At 42.9% G+C, this 12445-nt stretch overlaps 1 protein-coding gene across 1 annotated transcript in view; it reads right to left on the reverse strand.

Annotated features, from left to right (window-relative positions):
• The window catches only part of WDFY2 (WD repeat and FYVE domain containing 2), a 113199-nt gene extending 105159 nt beyond the window's left edge, over positions 1-8040 (reverse strand). Inside the window, exon 1 of the mRNA XM_026653422.1 lies at positions 7849-8040. Within this exon, the coding sequence (XP_026509207.1) occupies positions 7849-7985 (137 nt within the window). The 5' untranslated portion in view covers positions 7986-8040. The remainder of the gene's footprint in view (positions 1-7848) is intronic.
• Between the last annotated feature and the right edge of the window lie 4405 nt (positions 8041-12445).

Raw genomic sequence — 12445 nt, forward strand, 5'->3', positions numbered from 1 at the left:
GTAAATAAACTGGCCCGGCCCGCCAGGGTGCTTACCCTGGCGAGCCGTGTGCCGAACGTTGCCGACCCCTGAGTTAGACCCTTGGTCCCCATCAAAGGATGGCAGTGCTTTAGGTAAAATAGGCATGCATGTAGACTGTTTTGATACTACTTCTCTCTAATGCTTTGTTCCTACTGCTAAAACAAACACTTTGGTTTTAGGAAGGCTGGTTTATCATGATATACCACTGGTTACTGACTTCTGAAAGGAAGAATCACAGATGCCCGAACTCAATCCGACCTTCAGGATAACAACGGTTGATACACAGGGTACTGTAGCCCAAGGCCCAGTCTAGGAGTGGGAGAATCACAGAATACCACTGCAGGATACATTTGTCCATATATTTCTTTAAATTTGGTGCCCAAAATTGGACACAGGCCTCATCAGTGCCAACTAGAGCAGGACAATTACCTCCTGTGTCTTGCATACAATGCTCCTGTTAATACATCCCAAAATATTAGCCTTTTTTGCAACTGCATCACATTGTTGACTCTCATTCAATTTGTGATCCACAACAACGCCCAGAACCTTTTCAGTAGTACCAACACCTAACCCAGCTATTCCCCGTTTTGTAGTTGTGCATTTGATTTTTCCTTTCTTTATTGCAGTTTAACCATTTTGTAAGCTCCTCAGAGCAGGGAGCTGTCATTTTGTTCACCCATAAAGCAGTATCCACAACTATGGCACTGTTTAAGTAACTACTACTTCTGCAGTAAACTGGATTAGGAATGCATACAAAGCCTGTATAGAGAAGACACACCACACTCAAACACCCACTGCCAACACACTCAGGTCTTGCACTGATGGCACACTCTCTCTTGACCATTGGTTCGCAGTAAACATTAACTGTCTGGTGCACACCACCCCCGCTTCAGCAATGGATAACTGCACATTATTGCACTCCACCACATCCTCTCTTTGGGGTGCTGTATTCAGACCACTGAATTTTCACCTCTTCCTTAAAATACTTCCCAGGTGTGATTTAAAATAAATTCTTAAGATATAGCCTATGCCACTATATGCCTGACTTCCTGGACATGGCCAAGAAGATACAAAGAACCAGAGTTTATTCTGAGTATTTAACAATTGAAAGGCCAAATCTCTATACCTCATAGTGTATTTCACAAGCGTGCTAAAAAGCACACTGAAAAATTATGCCGATGTTAATTATGGTGAAGTGTGCTTTCCCTACAACCATATTGAGCAACACCAGTAATGTGTGGAAATCTAAATTCCTTCTACAGATCAAAACCTTTTGCCATACAAATTCGCTAACAGAATTGCTGACTAACATGCCCAGAAGACAATCCATGGACAGATGTGTTAAGACAAACTATGCTGACCTAAATTGAAAAAGCCTGATGAAAACCTCAAGTTGCAACACTGCGTGAGCAGTACAAGTTAATTTTTTACACTTCACTGGATGTGGAGTGAATAGAGAAGCCAATATGAACTCAGAATGCAAACTCGGGGTCTTCATCTGTTATGTTTGTACAGTACCTAGTACAATGAGGGTGGGCCCTTTAGGTGTTGCAGCAACACAACAGGGTAGGGGGGCCAGTACACATTTATTTTTATAGTTCACTTCTAACTTATTACTCTTTATGGCATAAAATTACTTGTCTAAGTTTTATTCCCTTTTAAGATATTACAACTACTGCATTTTAGAAAGTGACAAAGAAAATCAGATGAAGAGCTTTGATGATTCCCCCATTATGGACTACACTATTGGATCAGAATGGAGCAGAGGAGTCAGGAAAAATATAATGCTTGACCTTAACTCCTGAGTTTTCAAAATCAGCTCTATGGGAGTTAAAGCCCAGGACTTTCACTGAGATGAGAGCACAGTCCAGAGATATGAGTTCACAGTCAGGAAGGCTCTGCACACTGGCAAATTGGTGCAGCTCTCCTACCATGCTTCTCCGGCTGGTAGTGCAGATTGACCAATGGCAGCCACCACCACCATGATGTAGCCAACCTTGCTCAGAGCAGGTTTAGAGGACACCAGGATTAAAACACAAGCAGCCAGACTGCACTAGCACCCCCAACACTGTTGGAGCTGCACTGCTGGTAGCTTCAGAAGTTTGCCAATATAGACAAGGCTGAACTACAGTCACTGACAAACGGGCAAGTCAATCCATTTCTCCCTGTATCCAATGTTTAGCTAAGGATAGCTACCTCCCTCACAATGCTATGCTGAAGATTTAATATTTGTCCAGTGACTTGAACTTGTGACATGCTAATGACCTAAATTTCAGAGGTGCCCTGCACACACAACCTTCTCCAGGGTGGTCTGATTTAAATTGAAATGACTTAAATCACCAATTTTAATAATAATTTAAAGCAGCAAGCAGGAAACCTTGATTCAAGACACTGATTTTAATTGTGTTTTGCATTTGTACTTTTTAGTTATTTTCGTAAAGAAAGGTTGATTCTCTTTGGCTGGTAACCATTAAAACATGCTGATTTGCAACTACTTATAGCCTATACACTAAATTGTGCTTCTTTTTGCTAGTCAGAGGGTACACTAGATCTACACACATTTGTTTAAGTAATTATATTTTTATTGTTAAGAAATGCATAATTCACAATTTTCTATTTACCATATGATGTGTTTTTTACTTGTGATTTGTGTTTATCTGAATTTCTATCCAAACAGTTTAAATTAAAATGCATAAAAACAGCATTTTAAAATTGTTTTGTTAGTTAAATAAAACTGCTAGATACATAAGAATACTTTTATTAGAAAGTTTATCAAAACCTCTTCTGCATTTAAAACTGATTTATTCAACAAAGTATCTGTGCTTAGTAAATTCAACTGATGATTAGAAACAATTATGCCCTTCAAGAATTTTAGAACTGATCTCATCCTCTCAGCTGTTTTTTATTCATGAATTGGAAGAGAACAAACTTTTCTGCTTTTTCAACTCACATTGGTTTCTTAACTTTGAATAAATGATGAACTAGCTGAATAAACTAAAGAAAATATCCTCTCACACCTGCAGAAAAGGCTACTGCTAAAAACCAGCTTTTGATAGCACTTCAACAAACTCTAGCTCCAGGTGCTTAGCCAGTGACTTACACCAGGATCAGTGGTTTGACTTTCTTTAAAACTTGGCACCCCACACGTACTGCTTAATATTTTTTAAATTATTTTAATGGATATTAAGTTTAGGCCTTAATATCGGTTGTCAATTTCAAATAGGTTTATTTTTTAAAGGATTTAAAAAAAAATTAGATTTTTTTGGTTTAAAAAAATTAAATTCTATCCACCTTGATTTTCTCTAAAGTCAATGGGAAGTAGCACCTTTGAGAATTTGGCCAATATGTATCATTAAATTCAAGGGGCTCTGGAAATTTAAGACCAATGACAAGACATTCAGTTTTGGAACCTTAAATATTCCAACATTTAGCCTTAAGTGTAAAAATCTTTGGCACACTTTCAATCTAAGCTATGTATGATACAGGATTCTACGTGCTGGGACCTAAGTGGCTGTCAGCTCCAGCAGTTTTTTAGCAGAGCTTGTAATCTTGTTCTCAGAACTTCACCTTATCAGATTTAAACATTCTTAGATAAGCTTTAACTTTCACCAGCATAAACAGGTATACTCACTTCTTCTAAAACGAAGAATCAAAATAAAGTTAGACAATTATTTGTTCCAATGTGCATCCACATCACATACATCATACCAGGGGTCGGCAACCTCTGGCACGCCGCTCGCCAGGATAAGCACCCTGGCAGGCCGGGCCAGTTTGTTTACCTGCCACGTCAGCAGGTTCGGCCAATCGCGGCTCCCACTGGTTGCGGTTCGCCGTCCAAGGCCAATGGGGGCTGTGGGAAGCAGCACGGGCCGAGGGATGTGCTGGCCGTGGCTTCCCGCCACCCCCATTGGCCTGGAGTGGCGAACCGTGGCCAGTGGGAGCCGCGATTGGCCGAACCTGCTGACATGGCAGGTAAACAAACTGGTCCGGCCTGCCAGGGTGCTTACCCTGGCGAGCGGCGTGCCAGAGGTTGCCGACCCCTGCAATATACCATTCCTCAATATCCCACGCCGTAATAAATATCAACCCAAACAAAAACCAAAAATCTCAAGAACTTTAAAAATAAACAAATACATCCTTTATTTTGACAGAGTCAACTTTAAGAATGTTGCTGTTATACAAATAAAGTACATTGTGTTCAGGTTCTCATATTGCATCAGCCATGAGGGTATTGTTAGCTATTGTTTAAAATGATCCTTAAAAGTTTACAAAGCAATGAACCCAGGCACAACTCTGGGCATTGAACAAAATACAAAAAGACATCAAGACCCCTATCCTAGACAGTTTATGAAATGAAGAGCCAGATGATGCAAAACAGACACCCACCTTAAAGCCTAGCTTTGATTATTCCTAACACCATCAGTGTTTAACAAAGAGCCAGTTGATGACTCCCTTGCATTCATAAAAAATTCCTAATCCCAAACGTTGGATACAAGTCATTCTAGCTGAAGCTGATTAATAAATTTCAGAGTATCTCACGTACAATTGATACACATAATTCGAGCCCTGCGCAGATATAAAATTTCTATCCACATCCAATCTGCAATCCGCAAACATGGTCCACAGATATCTGTATCTGTGGATATAAACCAGATATCTGCAGATTTGCAGACCTCTACATTTAATAGGTCTCACCTCAGCCAGAACTACCACCTCCTTCCGGAAGAAAGACAACGGGCATAAACTCTCCACATTCATTACTAGGGCGTTATAATTTCCAACCATCTCTAAAAGCAACTACATAATTGGAGTACATAAGCCAATACAGAATGAGAGTCAATGTTAAATGGGAAATCAAACTAGGAGGCAGCATAGCAATGAAATGATGAAAGCAAACATTGTCACTTGGTGCATTCCCCTACCATGCTCTTGTCTCCGTAACAAGGAGGCTACAAGTTTACTCCCAAGTTGCTGTTTCCTCCAAATAAAACTTAACACAGATCTTGAATTCATTAACTCCAACAGAAGTAGTGACTACTGAAATAAAGTACTACTTCAGCTATGAATCCAGAAATGAACATCCACTTACATAATTTATTACTTTAGGTAGAAATGGATTTAAGTGAAGTTAATGAAAGAATGTAATAGCATCAAGTGGAAGAGTCAGAAGGTTTCCAGATTACCTAACAAAGGCACTTCTAGTTTTCCTAGATCCACCCTGTACTGCCAACAGCACTCCAAACATCTACAAGTAAGAAGCAAAAGAATCACTTTTAACCAGTTTTACCAACATGCAGATTAATCATACCACAAGATTTTAAAATACCATGTTCCTTGGTGATACTCTCCAGATCTCCACTTTACTATATGCTCCTTTAGACCAAGGCTCCTTTTAACAGAGAATCTCTACATGGAGTACAGAAACATTACCTTACAGTGTCATGCTGCTATTCTGGCACCTAAAAATTAGGGGGTTTTGTACCTTGTAAAGAGTAGTGCAAGAAACAATTGGACCCCTTACTCTCTCTTTCTCTAAGGGGAAAGATACTAGGTACATTCACTCTATTAAGATAAAGAATGTTTGAGAAGTATTTTCTTACAGCGCAGAACATCAGTGGCATCAATCCAGCACATCACTATGCGCCAACTCATAAGAACATAAGAATGGCCCTACTGGGTCAGACCAAAGGTCCATCTAGCCCAGTATCCGGTCTTCCAACAGTGGCCAGTGCCAGGCGCCCCAGAGAGAATGAACAGAACAGGTAATCATCAAATGATCCCATCCCCCTGTCGCTCATTCCCAGCTTCTGGCAGGCATTGGCTAGGGACACCATTCCTGCCGAACCGGGCTAATAGCCATTGATGGACCTATCCTCCATGAATGTATCTAGTTCTTACCCCTACTACACTCATGCTTTACTCAGTGTTTCACATAGCAAAATTTGGCCATATCACTTGAAATAATTGGATTTCACATTTTCAATCACTATCAATTCCACAGTACACCTGCCTCTTCGAAGCTTATGAAAAGAAAACACTTACCAGACACTAGAGCTTATTGGAGCCCAGGGCATAGATGAACTTTAATGAGATTTTGCATAGTTCACGTATCAAACAGTTAACCAGAAACTAACTTATGGCAGAACTTAGGTTTTTTCAATAGAAATACATTGATAAAAGAGCAAAATCCTGAACCTGTTTTTTTTTTTTTTTTTTAAACATTCTATTGGGGCAGATAAGTCAAGTGATTTTTGCTTGAGTGATGATGAAACTACATTTTGGTATGGTTATTATATGGGTTCCAATTAGGATCATGGGGCAATTTTTTATTTTAAGGAAAGCACTCCTAAAGAGTTAACAAAATGAAACCATTCTAGATGTAAGAGGAAATGCCTCTAAATGAAGTAAATTTGAACTCTTTCAGAAAAGAAAAGAAGCATCATTGGATGGCTTAAGACATACTTTTATATTGTGGAGTAAGACTACTAAAAATTATAAAAATACCTGACACTTTTGCAGTTTTACGATACCAGATATCGGATTAGTTTCTTATCCTTTAGATATGTTATTTTTAAAAGAACTAGCAGGAAATGTTTTTGTTAGATAAGAACTAGAAGCGCTGTTTCAGCAAACAACATTGGTATCTTCTGTCTAGTGTCAAAACAAATCTCACATAGATTTGTCAAAAGCTGCATGTGTTGAAACTGGTCTGACAAATTACATATCAAACACACACATATTAAAGAGTAATATAAACTGCCCATATTGAAAGGCTTAAAAGTTTGTTGATTCCCCAATCTAGCAGTTTTACTTAACTGTAGCTATAAGACTAAAAAAGGCTATTCAGTGCAACTGTTGTATCTCACAGTTATCAACTTTGAGTTTGACATATCTTTATGAAGGCTCATTTTAAGATGACAACAATATAAGATAAATTGAATGAGACTACAGTAATTTGAGTGACATTTTGCTACAAACATTGGTAACTTCCCAAGAAGGAGCTCCTAATCAACACACACAACAACGCAACTGTTGTTTTAAAGGCCTGCTGAAGTACAATGCTGGACTGAAAAAAACCAGCTTGGCTTCTGTAAATATCCTGATATGAATTTTCAAGGGAGTATCATTTGTGAAATCCTCCACTACATTTTATGACAAAGGAAAAGTCATGCCCTGACTTGCGCACCACTTCTGACTACAGTAACACAGGCATATTATGGAAAATGACTCACTTCAATGTTCAGGACAGACCATTTTAGCAGGTGTGACCACAAAACGGAATCTCTGAAGTATCCGATATAAAAGTTAACTAAAGATACGTTATTGGTTTTGACCAGGCATCAGCCACAATATATCCTTGATCACCTTTGTGTAATCTGAATCATGCACATCACAGACATATGCAGTAGGGTTACCATGACACGGTGAGCTCTGTGGCAGAGTGAGCAGTGTGTACACATAATAGGGCCTGATCAATATTTAATCTACTCGGCGTATGCTCTGCCCGAGCAACTCATTCGTGTCTCCTCGAGTCCTTGTGCAAGACACAGGCCAGCCCAGCACACAGCGGATCGCCCTTCTAACCACTCGGGCAGGTCTGATGCATGCAGAGCAATCCCCATCCCAGCTTTCGCACACACACAGCCCCTTGCACCCCTGCAGGGAGACCACTGCGGGACCCCAGCCCCACGGCGGGTTTGTCTCATGCATGCGCACATACACGCAGCATCCCCCGCGGACCGACACACGCTCCCTGGGGACCCCCGGCACTGCCGCCCTGGCTACGGGCGAGGACGAGGCGGCGTGCCTGCCTTCCCCTGGCAGTACCTGTCCTCGGAGACGCTGATGACCCCGTCCTCCTTGGGCACGATCGCGGCCATGCTCACTACATCCTGGGAACCCTCCACCTTGCTGAGCAGGACGGGCTTGCGGGTCAGCGCCTTGGGCTGGATCTCAGCGGCCATGGGCAGCGCCGGCGGGCTCCGACTGCGGCAGGGGGCGGCGCCGGTCTGCAGCAACAACAGAAGGAGGAGGGACCGCGGCTCGCGCCCTGTAGAATCCCTCAGAAGCAGGAACCAAAACAGCAGCTCGCGCGGCAACCAGCGCCACCCCTGTAACTAAAGCGCCCCGCCCCCCCACGCCGGGCCAATGTGGCAGCGGCACTTCCGGGAGCCCCGCCCCCGCCTCCTCCCCCCGCGCGGCAATAGGCACCCAATCGGGAGCGGGGAAGCCTGCCTGCCTGCCTAGAGCGCAAGCTGGCCGGCCTGGGCGCACACGCAGGACGGCGGCTGCGCAGTGAGGCGGGGCTGGGCCGGGGCAGCAGCGGCGGAGGGGCACTGCCTTCTGTGGGTGCTGCTTGGCCGGCAACCTGCCAGCTCCCGGCTCCCCTATTCTGGGTTTGCTCCGATCGACTGACGCAAAACGCACAACGCGGCCTCGACTTCCCCTTCTCCCCGGCTGGCGGAGGGTGATCGCGGCGCTGAAGCCATCGGGGTACTTGGGTGACGGGAGCCCAACCCTGACGGAGCCCTGGGCATGTTCCGTGTCCGTCTCTCTTCTAAACGGGCTGGGGTCTGGCTGGCCCCATTGCTGAGGAGGCGGGTAAAGACGCAAATACTGCGCCGGCTGGACGGAGTCTGTCTTCCAGGTCAGAGCAGCTGATAATTAGCTTGGTGTAGGGGTGTTCCTCCGTTCAAGCTCCTCTTCCTGGAAGCAGAGAGATATGTGGGATAAGAGCATGGATGCCAGCTCTGCACAATTAGGATCTCCTTTGTGCTGAGGGGCTCCTTCTGACGCCAGAAACATCACTTTTACTTATACTAACTATTTTAAAAAAATGAGTCCTTGTGGCACCTCAGAGACTAACAAATTTATTTGCACATTTGTTAGTCTCTAAGGTGCCACAAGGACGCCATTGTTTTTGCTGATACAGACTAACACGGCTACCACTCTGAAACCTAATTATTTTTAATAAATATTACATTAAAAAAAGATTCTCCCCTGACTCCTTCAAAATTGTCAGTCATTTTCCTAATTACTCTGTTGTCTTCATATGTTGAATATCCTACTGAAGATTAATTCCTCTGCGAAGTATAAAAAGAAAAAAGTGTTTCACTAGCTGGGGTTTGAGCACCAAAGTAGGTCAGGAGGGTACAAGGCAAAAGAGAGGATCAGTGGAAGAGGAGTAAGCTGCAGGATCCAAGCTCTGCCCATACATGTTGCAAAAATACTTGTCATGTAATAATGCAAAGAATGACAGAAAGAGTTGCTGTCCTCCAACACTAAACAATGAACTTTCTGTATAATCTTAAACAAGAATTAAGATTATACAAATTATAAATTCAAATAGATCACTAGTTTATCATCTCATGTGCTGGCCTTGGGAAGGGTTTTAGTTTGTTGATTCACTTGGATTAGAAAATCTCAAAGTTAAAGACTCCTGTTCAGTGGGTGTAGAATCTCCCTTCACTCAGGGCTGGCTACACTGGGGGGGGATCGATCTAAGATACACAACTTCAGCTATGCAAATAACGTAGCTGAAGTCAAAGTATCTTAGATCGAATTACCTGGGGTCCACACGGCGCGGGATCGACGGCCGCGGCTCCCCTGTCGACTGCGCTACCGCCGCTCGCTCTGGTGGAGTTCCGGAGTCAACGGTGAGCGCGTTCGGGGATCGATATATCGTGTCTTAATGAGATGCGATATATCGATCCTGGATAAATCGATTGCTACCCGTCGATACGGCGGGTAGTGAAGACGTACCCTCAGGCAGTGTTTCAGCACCTTGGCTACTAGGGTCACACAGCAAACTACTGAGTTTGGAAGCAGCTGAAGATGCCTTTTAATTCCATACTGAGGTTACGTCTTCACTACCCGCCGTATTGGTGGGTAGCAATCAATTTATCCGGGATCGATATATCGTGTCTCGTTAAGACGCGATATATCGATCCCCAAACGCACTCACTGTCGACTCCGGAACTCCACCAGAGCGAGCGGCGGTAGTGCAATCGACGGGGGAGCCGCGGCCGTCGATCCCGTGCTGTATGGACCCCAGGTAATTCGATCTAAGATACTTCGACTTCAGCTACGCTATTCGCGTAGCTGAAGTTGCGTATCTTAGATCGATCCCCCCCGCAGTGTTGACCAGCCCTTAGTCTCAATCACATAGGATCACAAGTTACAGCTACATCCAGTAACAACAGCTGATGTTGTCCAATATTCTTCATAGTTTTATCAGGACTGGGTTCCTAATGCAGGAAAGCACTTAAGCACATACTTTAAGAATGTACTTCAGCACTTTTTCTGAATAGAGATGCATTCCTAAAGTGAGGCCTGGGTTTTCTGGTTTAGACTGGGGCAAATGTCAGCCTACATTCCGATGGTAAAATAAATCCTGAGACCTTTTACCTTTGGCACCTCTCTTCCTCAAAGCTGGTAAACTGTAGCCTGTTGCAGCAAATAATGGGAAACCAGATAGGTATGCCCCTTTTCTTCACAAAGGTCTACTGCTATTCTTTTCTAGTGCTATTAGCTTATTCAACAGGTATGAGAGGCTCGTTGGATTTTTTTCTGGCCATTTTGCAACTGTTTGTAATACAGTATACATTTCTGTAAAGAATAGGGAGGACAAAGACTGGAGGGAGATATTTCCAGGGTCTCTGTGTTTATATTACTTTTTCCTTCATATTTTATGATTGAAGGTGTAAGTTTGAAATAATGATTAGCAGAATTGTTTTGTAAAAGTTGGTGGCACTCTACACTGTCAGTCTATATTAAATGGACATTTATATTCCAAGTATTTTTGTATTATTACTCTTCTGCATCACACAAAGGCTATTTTATTGATTTAGGCTAGAGAACAGTATCTGAGTGATCCTCAAAAATTATGCACAATGGAGTGGAATTAAACACAGGTCCACCAGGTAAAATTAATTGTAAGAACACAACTGCAGTATTTACATGTATTGACAACAGAATGTTTTTGCAGTTCAGTTTCTTACTTTCATGGGGGGGGGGAGTATTTTTATTCCCCAAGGAAACTCACCCTAATCCCAGCATGTGGTTTTCAGCAAGTTTCTGCTTTTTAGTCAGCTTTTCTGCTAGGTAAACTGAGGCACAGGGTGGTCAAATAACACTGCTCTACAGCCAAAATGCTTCTGAAATAAATGTAGTCAAACTTTACTAATTCTGGGTCACTGAGAACGAAAATGATGCTTAAAATTGTTGATTGGCTCTAGTTTTCAAGATATGCTATTGGGTCAGTATATACGACCCTTGACTTGGGAATGGCGGAGGATAAGTGAGTTATAAAGGGAAGGGATCTCAATTTAAACCAGAAATGACTAAAATACATCTTTGACTGGATCTATGAATAAATCTATGACTGGGTTTGGACAGTACTTGCTTTTTAGGCAAAACAATGAATGATGCAATCTGAAGCTGGTATTGCGTCATACATGATATGAATTGCATCATGTTATTGCTAGAAGTCATGGATGATGCAATCATAACGAAGCTTACATCACTCTGCTGAACAAATTGCCCTATATCAGCTCTAGAAATCATACAGTGTCGTGCTCTCTTATTTGTCAGTGTTTGATTTTGCAAAGGGACACATTTCTGTTTAGCCAAAGTGAGCAGAGCTGCCTCGTACTTGTGTGAACAGTGCAGATAACTTCTGCTCTGTTTGTGGTGAAGTGACTTTTGCATCACAAAAGCGCAGTATAACCACTATGGTTAAGAAAGCCTATCACCTTTATTTTGGCTGGAAAATTGGAGATCAGGACAAGAGGTGGGCCCCACACATATGCTGCAACACTTGTGCAACAAATCTTCGCCAGTGGTTGAACAGGAAAAGGAAATCTATGCCTTTTGCAGTGCCAATGATTTGGAGAGAGCCAACAGATCATACCAGCAATTGTTACTTCTGCATGGTGCCTCCAGTTGGGAAAGGTGTGTCAAAGAAGAAAAAGTGGACTGTGCATTATCCAAACATTCCATCAGCTGTACGCCCAGTACCCCACGGAGAAGGACTGACGGTTCCTGATGCACCAGAATCATTCTCACTTGAGTCAGACGAGGAAGAGGAAGAGGATGAAACTTCTGGTCCTGAACCATCAATGTCACAGGACCCACATTTTCTCCCATCCTCCTCCTCTGAACCACACCTCATAACACAAGGTGAACTGAATGACCTTGTCAGGGATTTGGAACGACCCAAGAGTAAGGCAGAGTTGTTGGGCTCCAGACTACAGCAGTGGAATCTCCTGGCAGGTGATGTTAGGGTTTCCATGTTCCGTGACCGTCAAAAGGATCTTGTCCCATTCTTCTTCATGGAAGGTGATCTTGTAGCCTGCAACAACATCGATGGTGTGATAGCATCCCTCAACATCGTTCACGATCCAGATGAGTGGAGACTGTTCAT

The sequence above is a fragment of the Terrapene carolina genome, unplaced genomic scaffold, assembly GCF_002925995.2.
Source record: "Terrapene carolina triunguis isolate 2854851 unplaced genomic scaffold, T_m_triunguis-2.0 Scaffold139, whole genome shotgun sequence".
Taxonomy (NCBI): domain Eukaryota; kingdom Metazoa; phylum Chordata; order Testudines; family Emydidae; genus Terrapene; species Terrapene triunguis.